The sequence below is a fragment of the Falco naumanni genome, chromosome 4 (genome assembly GCF_017639655.2).
Source record: "Falco naumanni isolate bFalNau1 chromosome 4, bFalNau1.pat, whole genome shotgun sequence".
Taxonomy (NCBI): domain Eukaryota; kingdom Metazoa; phylum Chordata; class Aves; order Falconiformes; family Falconidae; genus Falco; species Falco naumanni.
Genome location: NC_054057.1, coordinates 15,233,406 through 15,255,066, shown reverse-complemented (window position 1 = coordinate 15,255,066; position 21,661 = coordinate 15,233,406). Strand labels below are relative to the sequence as shown.

The 21,661-nt window shown below is 44.7% G+C and overlaps 1 protein-coding gene and 1 long non-coding RNA gene across 2 annotated transcripts; one reads left to right on the top strand and one right to left on the bottom strand.

Moving 5' to 3' along the window:
* Positions 1–3,255: 3,255 nt before the first annotated feature.
* Positions 3,256–12,477, bottom strand: EIF1B (eukaryotic translation initiation factor 1B). Its single transcript, XM_040591009.1, has 4 exons — positions 12,200–12,477; positions 9,691–9,854; positions 8,895–8,996; positions 3,256–8,339 (listed from the first exon to the last, which is right to left on the bottom strand). The coding sequence occupies exons 1-4, from the start codon at positions 12,228–12,230 to the stop codon at positions 8,295–8,297; spliced, it is 342 nt and encodes a 113-aa protein (XP_040446943.1). The 5' UTR covers positions 12,231–12,477; the 3' UTR covers positions 3,256–8,294.
* A 177-nt stretch (positions 12,478–12,654) lies between these two features.
* Positions 12,655–20,358, top strand: LOC121086788. The gene is made up of 3 exons (XR_005827453.1): positions 12,655–12,869; positions 15,505–15,678; positions 20,012–20,358. It is a non-coding gene; the product is annotated as an uncharacterized LOC121086788 (long non-coding RNA).
* The last annotated feature ends 1,303 nt before the right edge of the window (positions 20,359–21,661 follow it).

Genomic DNA, 21,661 nt, shown 5'->3' with positions numbered 1-21,661 from the left:
GGATGGAAGCAGTAGAGCAGAGGGAACAGTGCCCCCATCTAGACTGCTCTGTAGCCTAGCTTGATGTCAGACTTGAGTCTGCGGTGTTGAAGAGTTTATTCCTGTAGGAACAAAGCAGCAGCAGCAGCAAGGCTTCCCACCGTGCCTTCATTTCATTACTGAAGGAGCAGGCAGGCTTCCTCCAGCGCACAGCCAGGGACAGTCAAGCAGGATTACTACCTGCCTGTGCAATATATCACATCAAGGGTGCGGAACCGCCTACGCTAGCTCTTTCAAAATCGACTTTGCCTGACTGTACAATCCACATCTGCTCTGGATTTCCTCCTGTAAATTCCTAATTCTTCACAACGCAGGAGAGCAAAAGTATCCTGCACTAATTCATGCTTGGACCTTTGGAGAACCCAAGAAAATAAGTCTCTTTGATGGCAGGAGGAGCGTATTCTTAAAAGGAGAAGACATAAAGAGAAATGCTCATACATGTAACAGGGGCTTTTATGTCCAAACCTGACGTATTTAAATCTGCTTGCACGTAACAACAGTATGGAGAGGGTGGGGACAGAGGCAAGCCGGTGATTTCTCAGGACCTTTTTGTCCAATGAGATAGAGCCGTGCCAGCCAAGGCCCAAATTCCAGCAAACAGGAAAAACTCTATCCAAAAGTAAAGGTCAAGTGAACTTTTGAAAAATAAGTCAGTGGATGCTTCACCAGTATCAGCCCTGCAAGATGTGATCCTGCAGATATGGTCTGTCCAATTCTATTAACTGGAGGGCAATTTCTCTTGATACATATCTGCGAAGGAACTAGAAAAAAAACCTGACCCCTTTGCTCTCAGCAGCCACTTTGCCAGATCACTTAACTACTACAGAAAGTGGCAATCGCAAGCCACACCTTTTGCTTGTTTCTGCCACCTCTGCTGTTCCCATCACACAGCAGCCTACCTGAGGGCAGCGACATGCAACTTGCGCATTCCCGATGCTCACAAGAGCAGCACCCGTTGCAGCAGGCTCTCCAAAGGCCCACACAACCCACGCTGTGCCTTCCACACGTAGACCTGAGAGAAAGCATTGCTTCAGGACTGATTTAAGGCACTGAAATAAGTACAGCAAGAACTCTTCGGGCAGCAGATGCCTCTTAAGGTAATGTAAGACAGGCTTCAATTTTAATAGCTTCTTTGCAGAAATAGAACACCTAAATATGCACTTGGAAGATTCTCACATTGTCTCCTTATATTTAATTGGTTCAGCTAATCTTTCCTTTTTTAAGCAATCACTAATGCCTTCCTCCTGAAAACATACCTTAACAATGTGAGTATAAGTAGCCTGAAATCAAATTGAGACAGGTAGTAAGATACTAGAAAGTAACAGAAGATTAGAGATGATCTCCGGAGGGGGCACAGGCAGGTGGTGTACACTGCGTAAACAGAGCAAAGATTACAGCCTAGACAAGAATCTGGCAAGCAACACATCACCACCTTTGCGTAACAGCCTGTAGAGCCTCCAGACAGCTATAGAAGGGGTATTACCATTTTAAGCACGTTTCCTTTGCATTCCTCCTGCCTGTAGCCTCATCCAGCAATATGCAGCTGCTAGCAACAGGGTGTTCTTTCATACACAGAATTATGTTCTCAGATGCTCATTTTTTGTCTTCCAAATGTTGGGCTTGATGATTTCTAGAACATTACAGGCTTGTTTGGTCCCGCTCCGCAGTACAATTCCACAGCAGACAACTGTCAGTCCTCCCTACTCAGAGGGTACTGCCCTGGAGTTGTTAGGATACTACTTTTATCACACAGACAAAAAGTAATTAAAGGACTGTAGAGACAGACCAACAGTAGATGCCCATTTCTGTGTGACCAAATCACTTCTCGTGACCTGAGTGCTCTGGTACTTTGCATTTATTGCCAGAGACCAGCTGTGTATCAGCCTGCACTTCTGTGAGAACCAGCCCACACCTTGAAATCGTGCAGCTGCTTCTGTGCAGTGCAAACTGCCAAGGCAGCAGAAGCTGCCGTGTTCAGACTGGCTTCAGGGGCAGGCAACCTGAAGGGCTCTGCATTGCTGTACTTGGAAGCAAGATGCAGACACCCCCTTCCCTCTCACCCTCTGTAAAACCCTTTCTATCTTCCACAGCATTACTGAACGATGATTTGGTATCAGCGTGACTTACGCCAGTACTGGAATTCACTTCTACCACCAGGAGAAATGAAACAATTTCATGACCCCAAGAGATGTCCCTCCCCTCAGTGCCCTTCAAAAACAGCTTAGCAAGCAAGGCAAGTGAGACAGGGATGGATGAAGACTCCAGGCCCAGCTACGTTCAAAACATAGCACCATTCACAGTATTTTTAATGAAGTAAAGATACTACTAGACAATCAGAAAGTTTCTCCATGCCACTGCAAAGTCTTTCCTAAAGGAAAGGTAAGGTAAGGTAGTAAAACACTCTTCTTTCAATATACTCTATAAGGACCTTTTTCATATACATTCTCACTCTTATAAATTATCTTGAATTATGTATGGATCAATTTACAGGTTATTATTCACTAAAGGAACCTGGACAGTGTTTTTGTTCTGTATCGTCAAGTCCTAATCTAGATCTGGGCTTTGAGTTACAGGTGTAACTCAAAGATACTGACAGTATCAGATACTGACAAGTATCGGTTTGCAGGGCCATCCTTCTCACCAGTGTTACCAAGCACAGATGTGCTGATACTACCAATATCTGTTCAGTCTGTTTATTGAGGTGTAACTCATTGCTCACCAGGAGGTACCACTGTCGCGTAAGTATCTAACGTCTTCTGTTGGAGAGTAGCTAAAGGCAGTTTCCTCCACACCAGGGGCTGCCCTTTGGTAGATTTTGCCAGCAGGACTCTTGGGAATATCTAACTTTTAACCTTTCTTAGCCCAGAAACATCCTCTGATTACACATTAATGCATTGTGTCATTTTCCGGGTCTACCTAAAAGAGCAACCTTCTAATTCATCTGTGGGACAGCTACTGAAACACCTGCAGTGCCACCTCTCCCATGGGATTAACAGTCCCATCATGATGCCCAAGGATTGTCTACCTGTACTGCAGGAACAGCAGTTTCCCTGTCCAATTGTGAGAGGAACTAGGAAGACAGCTGACAGCTAAATCCTGTCTTCGAGGAACATGACCATTCTACTTGCAACCACATCTGAATTCATCTACTTGTAACTTGGAGAACTGAGCCTGGATCATGGGGTTTTTTTGCTGCACATTCATAGCAAAGAAGGCTTAAAATGGAAAAAAAGCATTTATTATATACACAAGTGCTTTTAATCAGACCCCAAACGAATTTCAGAAATGTGCTGCCACACTTCACAGATGCAAGACATTCTAAAATGGCCGAGACCAGACTTGAGCATGTTACTGGCTTCATCTTAAATCACTGTGAATTTTGCTTATTCAAGCAGTTAAAAGATCCTCTTCTACCCAAAATTTTGGATCTCATGCCAATACAATCATCTTCTTTTAGAGCTGTGATATCCCAGTACAAGTCACAATATTTTTTAAGTTGGTCAGTACAGATTATGGTAGAAATTTAGAAGAGGAAATGCAACATTTCTTGAAGAAATCAAACTGATTACAAGAAGATCACATACATCGCTTAAATTACACTACTTCTACCTTCCACCAAAAAAAAAAAAAAAAAAAAAGAAAAAGAAAAAATAATCCTCCTTAAAAAGAGCACAGAATTCCGTTTCTTAGAAAAGCATACATAAAACAACACTGGTACATTTTATTTCAAAAGACTTTGTCGTCTCAACTCTCCAGCAATACTCCAATACAGGTTAAGACTTGTTCATAGAGATCAATCACAGGCATGTAGCAAACATTAAAAAGGCATGCCGAGTACAAATCCTCTTTTGAGATTTATTTTTTTAAAATGTAAACTGGAAACAGTAGGCATGAAGCATCTGTACAGCAAACATAAAACAACTATTTTTTTTCCCTTATTCATCTCAAGATTTTTTGATCTGGCAACTAGAAAATAAACCTCATGTTGCTATCCACGGGGGACACGTTCCCAACTAAACTGAATATAAATGTACGAAGAGTCTTAGGAGGAAGGCAGATTCTTAGTACCTAAATACACATGACCCTTTAAGACCACTTCTATTTCCCTAGTGGCAGTAGCACACTAATTAGAGGGACACTCAGTGACACTAATCAACACTGAATACACCAAAAGTGACAGCAGCCCCTACTGCATCCCAAAGTAATTATAAAAATGCTGGCTTCCCCCGTTCTTTAACTGGCTAAATACCAGTCCTGTACGTACTTCCACACAGTAAGAGGAACTACTGAGCCACTTCAAAGAAGGGTGTAACATATGGATCCTGTACACTACAGCCTTCCAGGAAGATTAAGGAAAAGATAACTGCTGACCACAACTCAAGGTACACCTTGCCTATACTGTAAAATCAAGAGTAGTACAGCCTGTAACAGTGCAGCACAGCGGATAAGATCTTACAAAAACTACAAACAGGCTATTGCACTACAGCAGGGTATCTGCTTACCGACAGGTCTGTAAATACCTGTATATGCATCTTCAGGACAACTACAAACTGATTATAAGCAGGACAGCAGTATAGGGCGAAATGCAGAGCTCCGCTTAATTTTTTTCTTCCAAATATTTAAAACTTAACACTTCAATAACTCCTCAAAAAAAGTTTTATAATGGCTTCAGATATGTTTATAACCTTAAATGCCAAACCCTCAAGGAAGTTTAATTAGGATTTTTAAAGATACAAACCCAGAAATTACAATGTTACACAGATCTTGCAGTCCAGGAGAATCTAAGTTAATGAAAACAGGCAAGATACAAACTTATTTCCTAAGGTGTTTTTTTGTGGGATTCCCTCCTCCCTCTCCAAAACAACATGCTTTTCATTTAGGCTGTGCAAGAACGTAGTGCAGGACGTAAGGTTTAAACAAAGCCACTGAACCAACGAACAGCACACACACACACAATCTAGGCACTATTCTTTTCAAAGGTTCTTTCACTTGAGAGGATTATTGCTCATCTGCCCATAGTTGTGCTCTTCACACTCATCTCTGAAACACACGGTCAGATTTAGTACACCACAGGTGAAGTAAAAGCCTGATCATTCACCCAAAAGGAGGAAGTAGGCAGTCTACACGCTTAAATTACTAAATCTCATCTTCTACAAATAAGGACTGCTACCACCATTTGGGAAGTGATGGTTTCGTTGTTCGCAATTTCATTATGTAGATGGAGGCTCTGAACACACAATTCAATGAATTTATTTATCCAACACCTTATTCCTGTGTATCAGCTAAAAGAGTCACCTACAACAGCCCAATGTAACTATGCACAGCAAGGCTGTGGATTTCAAACAGTTCCTACATCCAACTGCAGCTTGTGGTTAAGCCTAGATATCACTAAGGCGGCAAACAATTTGGAGATCTCAAGGACACAGATTTCACAATATTCCAACAAAAACAAGCACCACTCTTTGCAGTCTGAGCTTGCCCTGTCTCAAGTCCTACTAGCGGGTTTTAAAAGTGTTTCCTATTATTAGTTCCCTTTTACTGCCTTGACAATTACGCACCACATCCTTTAGATTTTTTACCCTGTTTTGGAATCGATGGAAAGAGTGAAACCTGCTTTCCCTGTGAAAACAGGTTCTCACGGCAGTAATTTAAACAGTTCTTTCCCACGGTCTTCCATATTTCTCATCATTCTTGAACATGGATATATATTCCAAATAGGCAGAGCTTTGACAAAGAAGTTTTAGCGTAAGATGATAAAACATGAAATTGCTGAAGCCTTTCCTCCAGAACATGAAGAGGCTTGGGCATGTTAACAAGAGACACTCTTCTAGTTTAAAGCACTTCAAGGATGAAAATTTCTGCTTTTCTTCTAGGAAGATTAAATTGTTTGTTGCTACAACAAATCTCATCTATTTAAACTTCAAATGTGTTACTTCTTATTCCCTCCCCTTTTAATTTTGACCTTCAAAGGGCAAAACACAAGCAGCTCCACTAGAGCATAAGAACCAAGCCACTTACCACCTGCAAGGTTCCTCCTACCGGCAAGGACTTTTAAATGAGGAAGAAATCATTTTTCTCATTTATTCCAAACAGAATAACTATGGAGAAATGACTCAAGCTTAGGCAGTAAAAGTTAATGGAATGCCATCTGAAATGAAGACTGACTCAGTAACACATGAGACTTGCTAATCCTTTGTTAATCTCCAATTCAAAACCTACTAGAAGTACTCACATAATACCAGTAAAATAGGAGAAGATACTGCTTGCTCTTCCGCTTGGGCAGCAGAAATAGCTTTAAATGAGAATGTCATTTTTTCCCTGGCATTTGATAAAATGAAAATCACTAAGTGCTATGTAACCCCAAAGGATTAATTACTTTAGCATCTATGAATAAGGACCAGGTAAAAATTTACAGTACAATGATTTTATTCTGCTAAAGTGTAAGACTTGCATAAGACTTACGCTTTAGATTTTCATTCCACGTGCTGGTATTTCGAGTTTTGCAACAGGCATTGCCTCCGCCTCCTCTTGAACACACTACACCTTAACAGTATACAATCTTCTGGAACATCTTTTTCTCTGGAACTGTTAAAATCTGCAACACCAGGCAAAATTTGTGGAGACTGAGAGACTGGACACTGGATACTTACAGGTGCAATTGCCTAGGCCAGACAGAGAAAGAAGGTGCCATATGTATGCTTTAAAATGTTCCTCTAATTGTTGCTAGTGCCATAAAGGTTCATATCTGAATTCAGAAATCTAAAAACAAGTTCAAGCGAGTTGAAATTGAGCATTTCTGTTTAGAAAGGCAACTCTGAACAGGAAACAAAGCACAGGCACAGGTGATATTAAAAAATACAGTTTTGCCTATTCTTGATGTTTACTTAGGTAGTCATCAATTTTTTTTTCTGAATAAGTTTTATTGATAAATCTTAGCAGTAAAGAAATGTCTCTTTCTTCCTTTCCAGAGAACACATGATATTACAGGAAGCGTTAACATTTCCCACTACTGTTATGGTTTCCCAGCTCAGCATGTTTTGAATTGTTTCAGAGACAATTTCCATGTCTATCTCACAACGAAGGTAAGACCTGCTCACAAAATAATTTCATTCTGTAAAGAGACATGTCTTAAAAGCAGAATAACAAATGCCTAAAGCTAACCAAAACTAGATGAAAAGCATGGTTGAACCTATCATAACTTTAGATAACACAGAATGAACTGCCTGCTAGAAAAGGAGACTAAGTCAGCTTTCTGTAGCAACACCCCAACCCCACTACAAACCCCTCCATATTAACTGTTAATCACAGCAAAACTTCTCACACTAAGACAAAAAAAGGTTAGTGCAGAGCCTGTTCCCTTCGTTACTTCTGCAAGTAATACTAGCTGCTAATTAAAGCACTCTGCTTGCCCACATTAAACGTACAGTCATGGCAGAAGCCAACTCAATGTCTTTCCCCTTTACTCAGTAACAGAAGAGATACAAAATCCCATGCACCTCCTTCAAATGTTTTGGGAGTCCTACGTAAGACCTAGATGTTTAGCATGTTCTCAGGAATAGCAGCCTTAAGGAGTTCAGCTTATTTTAGCCTACTATAGTTAACACCAGTACATCATAGTCACTACAGTAGATTTTAGAGAAGATCCAGTTGCTTACTCAGCAAACAATTTATGTCTTATCGTGCTGCTACTAAGATACACCTACACAAAAGACTTTAAAGCTCTAGTCTTACAGCTACAGGACCACATCATGCTAAAATACTGATTTAACTAGCTAATACTTCATCACACGGATTTTCCAATTTATTCAACCATCAGTGAGCTACACTTGCCACAAAACAGTTTAGCCATTCTTTAGTAAGGCTGCTGTGCTAGTTTAAAACTTAAGCTAAAGCATTTCAGATATCCCAGAAAATATATGAATAAACTTTTATTTTTAAGCAACACCACACACTATTTTAATACAACCCACACATTTAAGTCAGGTGGAGAGTACTAAACTGAACAATCATCGCTAAAACATTTCCATTGGAAATGTGGTAAAGTTCACAAGTGTCTTCATTACCACCTTACTGAAGTTTTCTTATGTGTTTCTAGTCTACACAGCCCATGTTTCACACAGTCATGCAAATCTGAAACAAATTTGAAGTGTTTAGGTAACAGGGAAGTCCATTCACTGCAAAGATTCATTTTTCACAGAAGAGCCAGGCTAGGTAAGGCCAAATACTTCAGGGTTCTTCATTGGCGTACAGGTATTTTAGAAACCATGTACTTTCAGTTGTTCTTCCTTGACAATGCCAATCTAAGGGAGAAAAGCAACATATTTCAGTAAAGCTTACATGCTAAGGATATTACAGTGATATAAAGTTACCACAATCTTACATACTTTGATTAAAAGAAACTGAAGTATATACTCAGTAAAGCAGTTTTCTGGGAATGTTTTCTGAGCCAGGCAGAACAACTGACTACACAAAAAAGAAAATCTTATCAAACATCTGACTTATTCTGTAGTCCTAGTGTAACATTTCTGCATCATGATTTGCATCGGTAAGCCTCTTTCCTCTATAGTGTTTTCAGTCTCAACATTATGGTTTGCATCAAAGACTTGATTTCACAAATGAAGAACTCAAGCTGTACTGCCAGAGAACAAGTGGTATGTTGAAGCAGGGTAAATGCATTCTACAGTGCTTTCATTCTTACTGGAGGGTTTGCTCTCATTCTGCAAGTGTCATTTTACTTTTTGGCTGAAAATACAAAGGAACTATAGTGGACATCTTTAGCTTGTTAATTAACATCAGTGCCACCTGTCACTCTAATGCTTCCAGAGAGGTTTAGATATTTATCTGCAGTCCCTCACCTCCAAGAGGAATTGGCAAATGTTCTTCCTCTGGTCACCCTGAAGCTGGATAACTTCACCGTATTCAGGATGTTCAATCACAGTACCATTACAAGCAAATTTCTAGAAAGAAACATTCATATTGTTAGGACATCTGATGTACATTATGATTTCGCTTAGTAAGTCTTTTCAGCAGAATTTTGTCACAGAAGCTGCTTACTAAATTCTGATGACAAGCAAGGCAAAGGCTAGATCTATTTTACACTGGTTTTGAGAGCAAATAGAATCTATCTGCTGATACACATAGACACAAACTAGGCTGCTGATAGTAAATTCAGGCAAGGACAGGATTAACTGTTGTGCAGAAGGAACTGGCCAACATGCATTACAAGAATGGGGAAAAAAAGTCATGACACAGCCTTTCAACTCCATGCTATTTTAAAATAAGTACTTTCATCCTGGAGAAACAAGACCTATTTTCAACAACAACCCAGCTATGACAGTAGCAGGAATGCAAAAGAAGTTCTACTTTAAACTGATTTTATTCTTCATATCAACAAAGCCTGGTATCTTTGACATTTTCTTGAAACATTAAGAACATATTTTATTTACTTCTTTATAGGAAAGAAACATTTAACTTTTAAACAAAAATCAAGTGTCACTAGACACTGATAGAAGTTTTGAGAAAAACAGGGAAAGGGATCAATCTGAATATTAAAGTGATGCACACTGGAAAGAATGAAATAAAACAAATATTCTGTTACTTAGTATTAAAAGCTATCATAGTCCTTTATTATTGTCAAATCAGCAACTTCACCTTTTTGAAAGCTTTCACAAGTTTCTTCTTGTCATAATCATCTGCAATTCCCTGGACAGTTGTTAGTGTCTTTCTTCCGTTTCGTTGCTGGATCCTTATGTGAATATAATCCTCAGTCCCCGCCGGGAGTAAATCGTCACCCTTTGTTGCATCAGCAAAGGGGTCTGCAGGAGGAAAAAGATTCATGTAATTCCCACAAGGAAAACACTCAACCTCAAAAACTAACAGTGAAGTTTCTCACTTCACAAAGAGATTCAGGGGACAATCTTGCTGTCTTCTCCCTGTTTAAAAGCATGCTGTTAAAATCACGAGTACTTTTTTCAACAGTTGTATTAAGGCTCACCAACCTAACTCAGCATAGCACTCTCAACTGTCAAGCATCCATCTTCAAGGCCTTTCTGGATATAAACAATTTTCAGCTACAGTATCAATTTAGCTTACTGCTCCTTGCAAACTGTAAATCCTGAAGCTCTGCACCTGAAAACAGGATGTTGCAAGAGAACATCAAGTGCACCTAAGTTTTAGACAGCCACGTGCATAGTAAGTGAAATATGGAAGCTGTACCTGTTATCAGATCAACTGCTAAGTACATGCAAATAAAAAAAGCTCTTGTGCACACACTCCTTTACAGGTCCAAAAGAGAAGTCATGTACTCTGTGACAACTACCACACTACCAGCATATTAAGGCATGGATGTAATTTTTGGCTACGAATGTAAACAAAACATGGCAACAGACACTAACAGATGTCAGAGGGTCTTGTAAACCAGCACCCTTCTGCCAGTCAGTAGTTTTAGGCAAGAACTGTGACAACATTCATTTAGGCTTTGACTACAAAAAGGTCAGTTTTCAAATCCTTCCAAGTTTAAAATGAGACTAGCACAGGTGAAACAAGAATGCATTTAGGAAGAAAGGTTTCAGGGTTATACTTCTTATTCTCAGTTGCCCACAAAAAGATATTTAACACTCTATCATGAAATTTCATAACCCTGCAAGTTTCCTAATCAGTAGCTCCAAATAAATCTTGAAGCATGAATTACTTCAAGTATTTTTTTAAGACAAATCACAAGTAATTTTTTGATACTGGTCAGAATCATATTGAAGAGTCTGATCTTTAGAAATTGTAGGTTCAACAGCCACGCAAGCTACAATTTCCCAAACATCCATCCAAAACTTAAACCTAAAAACACTGATCAAGTTTTGTCATTCACTCAAAAAAAAAAAATGTCCCGAAAGAGTAAAACTTCAGCAGAAATAGGAACAGAAGTAGTCTAGCTGCAGACAGACTGACCCTTGCAGAAACAAGGATGACAAGAGCATTAAAGCCATTGAAAGCAGGATGACAATGCAAGCACCACAGGAAAAAAAGTAACAGCACTGCGAAGCTTGACTGGCTTAATTTCTAAGACATTTGTTAAGGTATGCTGAATTTCACTGTGCACCACAGTTTGTGGGGCAAACAAAAAAAAAAAAAGGAAAAAAAGAAAATTCCAGTCAAAGAAAAAGTCAAACAAAAAGGGGTCTCGGGCATGAAGATCACTTGGCAGAGTTTAGGATTCTAGGTGGGAGATAAGACAGCGCTGTAGCTGTTAACATCGAAGCACTTAAAAAAAAATAAATCATTTCGGCAGCACCTTCCTAAGCATAGGGTCAACTCCAGAACCGTGATGAACACAACCTTCTCGTATTGCTTGTATATGCAAGAGATCAATGACAAAACTGAGACCAAAAGCCTGGCAACATTATTACATAGTGTGAACTTGCTCACTTCTGTTGCCTATAGATAAGGAAGGTGGAGGAGAACCACGGCCCAGCACAGTAAACTTCCTTGCCACTACAAGAAAAACGCCCTACCATCTGTATAGCTCAAGCTACACAAACACCACTCTTTGCAGGGCATGGATCGGGTTTTGGGACATTGGTACGTGTACGATGAGGCAGCAAATCAACAAGCAGTTGGAAGCATGGAAATTATTCCCTTCCTTAGCAGAGAATATGAACTCCCGCCTCCCTATAGAGGCCATATAACATAAAGATTGTAACTTTGGGACTGCGGAGCTGACAGAAAAGCCCCATTTGGGGTGCTACCAGACATGCGGGCAAACAGCGCAGTCCGGGCCGCCCGAGCACGGTACACGGCAGCACCTCCTACGGCCGCGGAGGGAGCGCTGAGCCTCCCGCCCGGTGCCCGCCCCGAGGCCGGCGCCCCGGCAGGACAAGGACGAGCAGCCGGAGCTGCCGCTGCGGAGTAACGGGGCAGCGCCGGGGACGGCAACCCCCGCCCAGCGGCGGCTCCAGTGTCACGGCGGGGGCCGGGGGCACCGGCCGCACGAGCCCCGGGCTCTCGGGAGAGCGGGGGCAGGGCAACACCGGGGGCTGGGGCGGCAGCACAGGCGGCGGGCCGGGGCCGGGGCCGGGCCGGCGGAGGCAGCCGCAGCCCCGGGCTGGGTGTGCCGAGGGGGTGACCGCGGGGCTCCCCTGCGGTACGATGGGGTGGCGGCGGCTCTTACCGAAGGATTGGAGGTTCTGGATAGATGACATGCGATTCTGCGGCGAGAGGCTGGAGCAGCGGGGAAAAGGCCGCGGCTGGCTCCGCTCGGGTCACGTCTCCGGCTCCGCAGTGCCGGCGGGGAGGGAGCGGGGCGGGAGGGGAGGGAGCGAGGGGAGGGATGACAACAGCCGAGGGAGGGGCGGCGAGAGAGAGAGAAAGGAGTAAAAGGAGGAGAGAGCGCAAAGGCGAACAGACCGGGGTGCGAGCCCGCCGCCCCTCCCCGCGGCACACCGCCCCACACACCGCTAACGGGCAGCGGCCGCCGCTTCCCCTCAGAAAATGGCGGCTGGCCCGCGCGCGCCAGGCACGTGACGGCCGCCCCGCCCCGCCCCACGGAAAGGGGTGCGCCCCCCCCCCGGCCCGCAGCGCGGGGAGCCCGGCCCGGGCGGCGGGTCAGGGCTGCCCTCACAGCCCCGCCGGCCCCGGGGGGTCACCTGCTCGCCCCCTGCGCGGAGCGCTGGCGCGGGGTTAAAGCCCCTGGTTCCCCACGCTGCCTGCCCGCAGGGACGGCGCGGGCCCTGGCGGGGTGACGCCCAGTGAGGGTCCCCTCCGTGCTGGCAGTGCCGTTCATCACCTCTCCGTGTCTCCGAGCCAGCTCCTGCCGGCCGCTGGGCTGACTTTCCAAGCTGGTAGGGAAGGGGGGGAGTGCTTTCCCTGTCCCCTTACCCACCCAAACGTATGGGGACCTTCCCCCCGGCCTGCCTCGCTGGGTGACGCGCTGCTCGACGGGCGCCGATGTGCTGAGGGAGCCGCTTTGCGCCTCCAGACCGCCCGTGCCCCTTCGGCTGGGTGCGCGGGTGCTGCCATGGCCGCTGGCCCCGCGGGGCTCCCCTGCCCCGCCACTGCCCGCCTGGCACCGCTGGCCTCCGGGTGTGGGGGGACGGGGGGCTCCCCTGCCCCGCCGCTGCCCGCCTGGCACTGCTGGCCTCCGGGTGTGGGGGGACGGGGGGTGCGGGGGCTGCAGGGGGAAAGGCGTGCCTTTGGCAGGGCCTGCTGGCATTGCGGAGCCTGCCAGGCCTCAGGAGGTGACAAATGGCTTTGCAAATGTACAATAACTTGGTTGCATTGGCACGACTGCCAGAACCTGTTTCTCCTTTTTTTTTTTTTTTTTCTTCTTCCCTTTTTGGTTTTTTTTTTTTGTTTTTTTTTTTGGCTTTTGTGCTAACCTTCAGTCCTCTTAAATCACAGGGATATTTCTTTCCTGTTATCCAAGGCCTGGATCAGCACTGCAGTATTATGAATATCAGCATACATTAAGAAAGTTTCTGGTCCTGGCACTTTGCAAGGAAGCTTCTCTTTTTTACCTTGGGGCAAGCAAGGCCACTTGCCATGGTACAAAACTTCTGCTCACCCTTTGCTACCATCCCTGATAAAGCCTTACGGTGCAATATGGGCCGTGGAGAGGGTTGTCTTAACTCCTTCCCAAGCAGCTGCAAAGTGCACTGCTGGACAGTAATGGCGGAATGGGGAGATGCTCATTACAGAGCCCAAAGGGCCTGTCTCAGTCACAGGCTTGCCAGGATTTGAACAATGTCCATGGATTAAGGATGCTGAGCTAGATGCTCAGAGACCTTCTGGGCAGGTTGTACAAGCTCAGGACACCCACCCTCAGGGACATGTTCCTGGTATGTCTCCAGCAGTTCTCTCAGAGAACTTACATTACTACTAATGTGGGGAATTTTTGGCCCTGATGCATTTTTGAAAATTCTACATCTCTGTACAAAATTTTATCGTCTCTTTTGCTCTCCCATCATCATCCCATGAAACTTCCCCAGCAGCCATGCAGGTCTGTCATCCTGTTTTTCCCCCAGCCACTGGTTCTTGTTACGTTGGCTGGGCCAGTACCACTGTGGGGCACTGTGGTGAGCCAGATGAGCAGTTAAAAAGTAAAGGTTAAAACTTCGTATCTACTCCACTTGCACAATCCTGCAACAGTTGTGCTGGGACAACCAAAGAGAACAGAAGCTGGGGACAGCCCTGGCCGTGATGAGAGGACGGTGGGCCTTCAGATGCAAAACCCAAGTCCAAGCCTGCAGGTTTAGGCTGCTCACTGTGGTTGTTCTTTTGCTTACTTTGAATCCTCATGCCTTTAAAATAGTTTCGTACTTCTCACTGCAGGATTAACCCAGGCCTATGGGCTCATTGGGTATTTGTGGGATTTGTTGTACAGTTTATAGACAAATGAGAAAGAACAAGGCTTCTTTATAAGCCAAGAAGATGTGACTTTGTCATCCTTAAAAAAACCCACAGTGAGCAGTTCTTAAGTGCAAACTTTGACAACTGCAGAGGGAATGGAAACAAACCCTAATTGCACAGCTTGGCATGCGCTGGGCACCAATTAAAATAAAGGCAACAGACAGCACACTTACTGTTCCTTTGGCAGCCTGCTGCAATGGCCACATGCATTGGCATGGGGTCTCTGTGAGGCTGCGTCAATGCAAAAATCTCTCCCTCTTCTGTCATCCTCAGAGGGAGCTGCAGGTCTCTGTGTCATGTCTGTCGCTTAGTTCTGACACAAACGTGGTCTGTGCCAGAGCCTTGCACCAAACTTTGGTCACAGTGGGCAGAGACAGGGAGCATCCTGCTGGAGATGTGCTGCTTCTGCTTTTGCCCCTTGACAGCTGTCCTGAGGTGCTTTGTCCTGACTGAGTCCTTCCCATGTCTCCTGAGCGGCCACTCATGACAATAGATCTGTGGAAGTCCTGGTTATGGGGGCTTCCAGCCACACCAGACTGCAGAAAGGTGGGCCAAGCAGACATGGCACCGCAGCAAACAAAAAAGTAGAAACAATTAAAATAGTTTTAAAACCTAAGTGGAAACAAGAGGCGTTGTCACTTAGGCTGTTAAATTTCAGATTACGGCTAATCATCCTAGAGCTCAGGCTGGAGTTAATCTCACCTGCTAATATCTGTCAGACATCAGAGTTTAAGCAATGGATGGGAATGAGACTCTTGCCTTTCCATGACTAGTGTATAACCTGGCAACTATTGCGGCAGAAAAGAAGAGCATCATCTCTAATTATCTTGATCATGGCTTCACGATATGTAATAGCTGCAAGACCTGGTTATGAATAGCAATCCCCTTGCTTGACTTTTACTGTATTCCTGTTCATCTGCCAAGCTGAATCATTAGAGGTTATTTATGACTGGATAAACTGCAGGCACTAAAAGCACTAAAACCAGGGACTCACTGGCATGCAGATGAAAAATATGATATACTAAAGCCATAAAGTACACTTTTGTAAAAGTTGTCGCCCTAGTGCAGAACTGCACCTTCACTGGATATTCTCAGAAGTACTTCGGCTGCCCTTTAGGATCAACAAGTAACCCAGACCAGTGGGAGAAACTTTGTTCTTCCAGAGAATTGCTGTGTTGGAAATACAGGCTGGGAATGCCATGAGAAAGCATCACATCAGGAAAAAAACAAGTCACCCACATGGTAGGGACTAAAGCTCTGCTTTAATTTAGGACTCTGTACAATGTCTGTCTTTGCATGTGTGTACATGTGAGGCTGCCATTACCTTCAGCTGTTTTCAATGTCCTCTGTTATAACTGGATCATTTTTTTTCATTTCCTACAGACATAGTTCTAATATATACTACTATTATTTTCATGTGCAGCACCCTAATATTGAAAGTTTTATTCCTTAGGAGCTTTTACAAAGTCAAAATTTAATTTAGTTAAGGATTGCTCCTGTAGGCAGATCCCCCATACCTGTCCCTGCAGTCTGCCTTACCAGAAAAGAGCAAACTGGAATGCTGACCTGTCCTCTGCAACAGCCTGGAAACCCGGACAATTACTGCTTGAAGCACACAGTGTTCAAAGAGCAGTTTAAGATGCCTGACAAAATGATTGTACATGAAATGTGGAAATGGCATGTAGCGGCACTAACTTCTGTCCTGTATTCCACCAATGCAACTACTTTATATACAAATTCTGCTCCACTCCAGTGCCAGAAGCGTGACTCTGCTGGCCTAACGGTGGCCTCCTGAAAATAGCGTCAAAGCACTGGATGCTTGAGATAGGCAAAAGTACTTCCATCCTTGATTTTTTTTTCTTGAACTTTAATCTTCCCTGCTCCTCCTACACTACCCAGCTCCGTTTGCAAGCTGCACCTCCCAAACCTGTGTGCAGAAGGCTGTACAGTGGCTTTCTAGCAGGGAGGAAGAATAGCAAAAGTGTCAGAAGAAAACATCCCTCTATCTTTACTGTCAGCAGAATAGTTTTGAAGGTGGCTGTAACCATGCCAAGCCTGACTTGTGTTTTTCCATCTGAGCTCTAACGCTGGTGCAAAGCCTCCACAGTGTGCAGAGGAGGGCTTGGGGAGACTGGCTTATGTCCAGAGCTGTAGCCTATGCTTGAGCTGCCCAGCTGCTAACAAGTTGTTCCGGTAAACACGTGCTAACTGGGAGAACTGGGCAAATTGAGAATTGTGCTCATGGTATATACCTGTATATCCAGTCTAACTTATCAGAATCTGGGTTATATGCAGTTTGGTTCAGTCTCATTACATGGACAGATACCAAAATACACGTTTTCATTTGAAACGTGTGGGGGTTAATTCCTTGTTCAATGATTGAAAGCAAGACGATAATTTCTGTTTTAACCACTAGATGGTCCTCTTTCTCAAACAAAAATATAGCTTCAAAATAAAGCCAGTCCTGGCTTTTCTCTGAACCTGAATGTTAGTAGAGAATGGCTTCAGTGTAAAGCTATACATGATTAACAGTCTCATCTAGTTGCTTGAATTGACATGGTTTTCTGAATAGATTTGAATATAACTTTTCATGAATCCTCCAAACTCAATTAGTGCAACCAGGCCTCTTATCAATCATCAAGTTCTTCCAAGTTAATGTCAGATAAGAATTTTCAGCTCCAGCCAGCGCAAGTGTCATTGTTCTCCCTCCTTCTCATTCAAGACTAAGCAAAATCAGACCAGCAACGTTTTAATATTTCACACTCAGAAGTCATGCTCTACGCCGGCATAGAAGGCTGGGCAGATTCATAGATTCATGGATCAGGCAGTAGTTCATGGCATTTGCAAAGTATTTGCATACTGATACGTGAAACAATGAAAGTGGTGATCTGGGGGAAAAAAAAAGTGTATCTTTCTCCGCCCAGCTGCATCAAATGTCTTTGCTTTGGTGGTTTTCACCTTCTGTTTGTGGAAGGCTCCTACCAGCAAAAGAAGTACAGAAAAAAAGAAATTCTGGATTAGCTCTTTGGGCAGACTAGATGGTAGAGTTTGGCACCAAACCTGTAGTTCACTGTTGGCCTCTGGAGCTGTCTTCCCAAGGAGTATTCCTCTGTGGCAGGCACCCTGGACCTCATCCTCTTGGGTCACTCCAGCCTTCAGGTGATACATTCCACCATTGCTGACATTTATGCTCCTCATCATTTCCTGTCCAGGAGCCCAACCTCTCCTTAGCCTTGGGAAGTCGCTGTCCTTACCACAGCCTGTCACAGCTGTGTTTCTGCTGCCTTTCTAAGAGGTTGCACCCCACAGTGTCTCCGCAGCCAGCTAGCCCACTGAGACACTGCAACACTCCAGCTAACAGTGGGCACAGTCATGCTTCTGGGTCCCATAACCTACACAAGAATTTTACATGCAGGAGTCCTGGGTCTTGTGTGGGGCAGGGAAATGACGGAGGCCTGAGCCCTTCTGGGGGATCATCTTACAAAGAAGAGAGCACGTGCCCAGCCTCACTCAAAACCAGAAAAAGGATGAAGGTTTTAACACTCAAACCTCTGTGCCTTCACTGCAGACCAAGCTGTCCTCTAGATGATCTTGGTTCAGTCTTTCACGACCCTCTTTCCCCAACAGCTCTTTTTCAGTTCCTTCCAGATCTGAGTGGCTTTCATGTTTCTGTGCTGCCTGAGCTGAATTGCTTTCCTTGGCCAAACCATATGCCCTGCTCTGAATGGGGTAACAAAATGAAATAAAATAACAACTGCCTGAAAAGACCCTGAGAAGTCAGGACAATTTCTCTGAAGCTTCTGGGTACTATATATAGCACTCTGGTAGTTCAGTCGTGGTCTGGTGGAGAGAATTGATAACTTACAGTCAATGAGGATGGAGTAAAGTAGCACTGTGGTAAGAGAAATGCCTGATGAGGCTCATCTAAACAGACTGTCATAGTTTATTAGTCTTCATGAAGGCAGAATGAAAGCAAAAATGAAAAAATAAGTACTTGAAACTCACAAGTGGCATGCCCAGAACAGGTGCATGGTCGTGATCCTTCTTGTAGCGGGGAGAATGCTGTGAAGTTCTTGGCTCATGATTTTGTGGGTGCTGAGAATTTACATGGGTTCAAGAAGCAGCTGTGAAAGAAAAGAAGTCCATTAAGGGCTACCTGCCACAAACATTTGGCTTGGGAAGCCTCTAGACCACAAGGCTCAGGGGCCTGGGAGAATAGTTGGCAGGGAATGTCAAAATGTGCTGCCCTGTATTTAGACTCTTCCCAAAGATGTTCTCTGCTGGGCACCGTCAAAACCAGAATACTGCAGTAGATGGACCTTGGGCCAGAACAAACGCAGCTGATCATATTAGAGCATTTTAAATGTTGGCTCTCCTAATATTTTTTTTTTTTTTTTTGTATGGCATATTATTTTGCAGGCAACATTTACCAATAAGCAAACCATGTTACCATGAACACATTGCACAGTTTTACCTTACCTGGTAATTTCCATGTAGGTGCCAATCGGTGAAAATGATCTGTGCTATTGAAGGGCTCACATTGCAGTGCCAGCAAGTCTAGGAAGAGTGAATGGGATGAAAAAGGCTTTTACTTTTGTGTTAAGATGATAGGATCACTTAGCAAAACAGGAAAACAAGACAGAGTCCTACATAATCCTGGAGAGAAAAAGCCCTCGCTCCACCAATTGCCCGCTAGAGATCAAGAAAGGATACCCACATTTTCTGGTCAAAACCAATGTGAAGACCAGTAAGGGAAAAGATCTATGATGCAAAACCATGAAGGGTTTTACTTACTAAGCAGATAGCCTTGCCACGCACGCACGCAAAATTAGCACAGCAGAAGCAGAGCCACCGCCTGGTTCTTGGACACAGATTGATTTTTAGGTAGGGAGCGTTTGCAAGGTTCAAAGGGAACATGCTAAAAGGAGGTTGCTGAAGAAAGCATGTATATACATTATTGATTGTGTTAGCTGTAGAAAGACCTTTTGTGCTATCATGGACTTGAAGTACTCTTCATATTTTGTAGTTGTAATCCTGAGTAGTCTGAGTAAACTCTTGAAAACTTGGATGAGGAAGGCACTTCTTTTAGCTGTTGCTAGGTGGAAATTGGGGAATGGAAGAGTATTTCTCAGGTTTCTTTACCATTTGTGTTCATGCACATGCCCAGAGAGCAAACTATTACACATAAATGAGAAATTTATTTTAATCCCTACAACTAGTGACCATACCCTCATTGGTGGTGGTGGGGTCATCTATTTGATACCTGGACACTGAGTAGGGGCAGGGCCAGGCAAAATTTCAGTCAGGCTTCCTTCTAGAAGTACCCCACAAATTGCCCCTAGGAAAAAGAATGGTCTAATTTCTTTTGGAAGGTGGCTGCAGTGGAAGAGTGTCATTTATACTTTGAAGTTTTCCCAGCTGGAAACATCTCTGTAGAAAAACTAGATTTGCTACTGAACTTCCTTGCACTTTATATTAATGGAATTCCAGCATTTCTTATCCAGTCTCAGCTTATGGACTGGGTCATGCCTCAGAGCCCCCTCTTCTAAGCACAGCTTTAAAAATTGTTTTTCAGGGAGTCAGTCTCACCAGGAGCAGAGCACAACCCTGTGTCTGTGAAAATCTCTGCGGGAGAGCCTCGGTCCCCAGGCAGCCCAGTAACACTACACATCTCAGCCTCTTTGCAGTATGGTGCCGAAGGAGTGAAACACCTGGCAGTTCGGCTGCTGCTCCGCTACAAACCTTCGTGGTAAACACAGTCTGAGCTATTAAAGCAGCGAGATCTGTAACGGCAAGATTGCAATGACACATTAGTCAAGAGACAGAGTTAAAAATAGCTGTCCAGAAGAGATGCCTATTGCAGAAATACAATATTGCTCCAGATATTAGCCTCATGCAGATGAAATTTCCTGTGCCACAAAACTGGTAAGCCCCTGCTTAAGCACTGAACCACAACTGATTTCCTCAGCTACTTGGGTGCTGTGTTGCAGTATGGCCTAAACCTGAGGAATGGGTCGGTTGACGCCAGCCGTGGGTTAGGGGATTAATGGGACAAGAGATGCCATCAAGTAAGATCCCAAGCAAAAAAGCAGAGGCGGGACAACAGCAAGGGGAACAAGGGCTGGGAAGGGGTGTGTGGACTGACTGCTCCAGTTTGCTGGCCCTGAGAGCTTCCCACTGTCCGTCTCCTCTTTCTCAGCACCTCATCCCCAGCCACGAGTGGCTTTCCCCTGCAGATGCACGCTTCAGACAGAGCATCTCAGCCAGGCAGCACAGAGAGCGTGGCTCTTCAGTGCACAGAGGTGCTGCTCTGTTCTGCCCGTGTCCCCTCACCCACAGGGACATGGCAGCAGCCCCCTCCCCTCCACTTTCCTCTTGGTGGGCTCGGGGGGCCTCAGCCCGGTGTCCTGCCAGCCCCCGGCCCCGCTATCCCTTGACACCGCCCTCAGCTCCTGCTCCCTGCCCTGATCAATGGCTTTCTAATAGAGCCACAGTTCTCTACCCCTCCTTCTTTAAATTTAAATTTTGCTCACTAGTACCGCTGACGTCCTCCTGGCCCACCTCTTGACTCCCCCCACCCCGCCTCCCCTCCCTTCAAGCCCATTTCCCTCCAGTATAAAAGGCACAAGCCCCCAGCAGCTGCCTTGCTTCTGCTTGGAGCAGCGGCTACCTGAGGAGCAGCTTGGGTGCAAACAGGTGAGTGCCTCCCTCTATCTGCTTCAGCACTCGTCCTGGCTCTTGTTTTCTTGCTGGATTTCCTTGTGGGGTTTTTTGGGGTTTTGTGTGTGTGTGTGTGTTAGCTTTTCTGCACTAATGTGCTCAGCTGTGCTCTGGCCTCAGTAACTTCTGTCCAGTTTTTGCAGTGAAGGAGACCATGCTGAGGCACCACGGCTGACCCCCCAGGCAGTGGTGTGCCCCTGCAGAGAGAGCACAGGCAGGAGCCTGCAGCGCAGCAGCACACCTTCCGTGCCGCTCAGCCCTGAAATGAGCCATGGTCCCAGGCCTGGATCCACCCAGCATTTCGTCTCTTGCGGGGATTTCCAATACTGCTTTCAAGCATGAAAGCTATTTGTGTTTGTGTTGGAGGGGGTGTAACAGCCACTGATCTTGAGTAAGATGCTATTTTAGGGTTTAAAGAGTCAGTAGCACCTTGTCTTCTGAGGATCTCCACTGTAGGTTTAAACCCAATGAATCTGCAGCAGAACTTGAGTTTGATGTGTGGAAG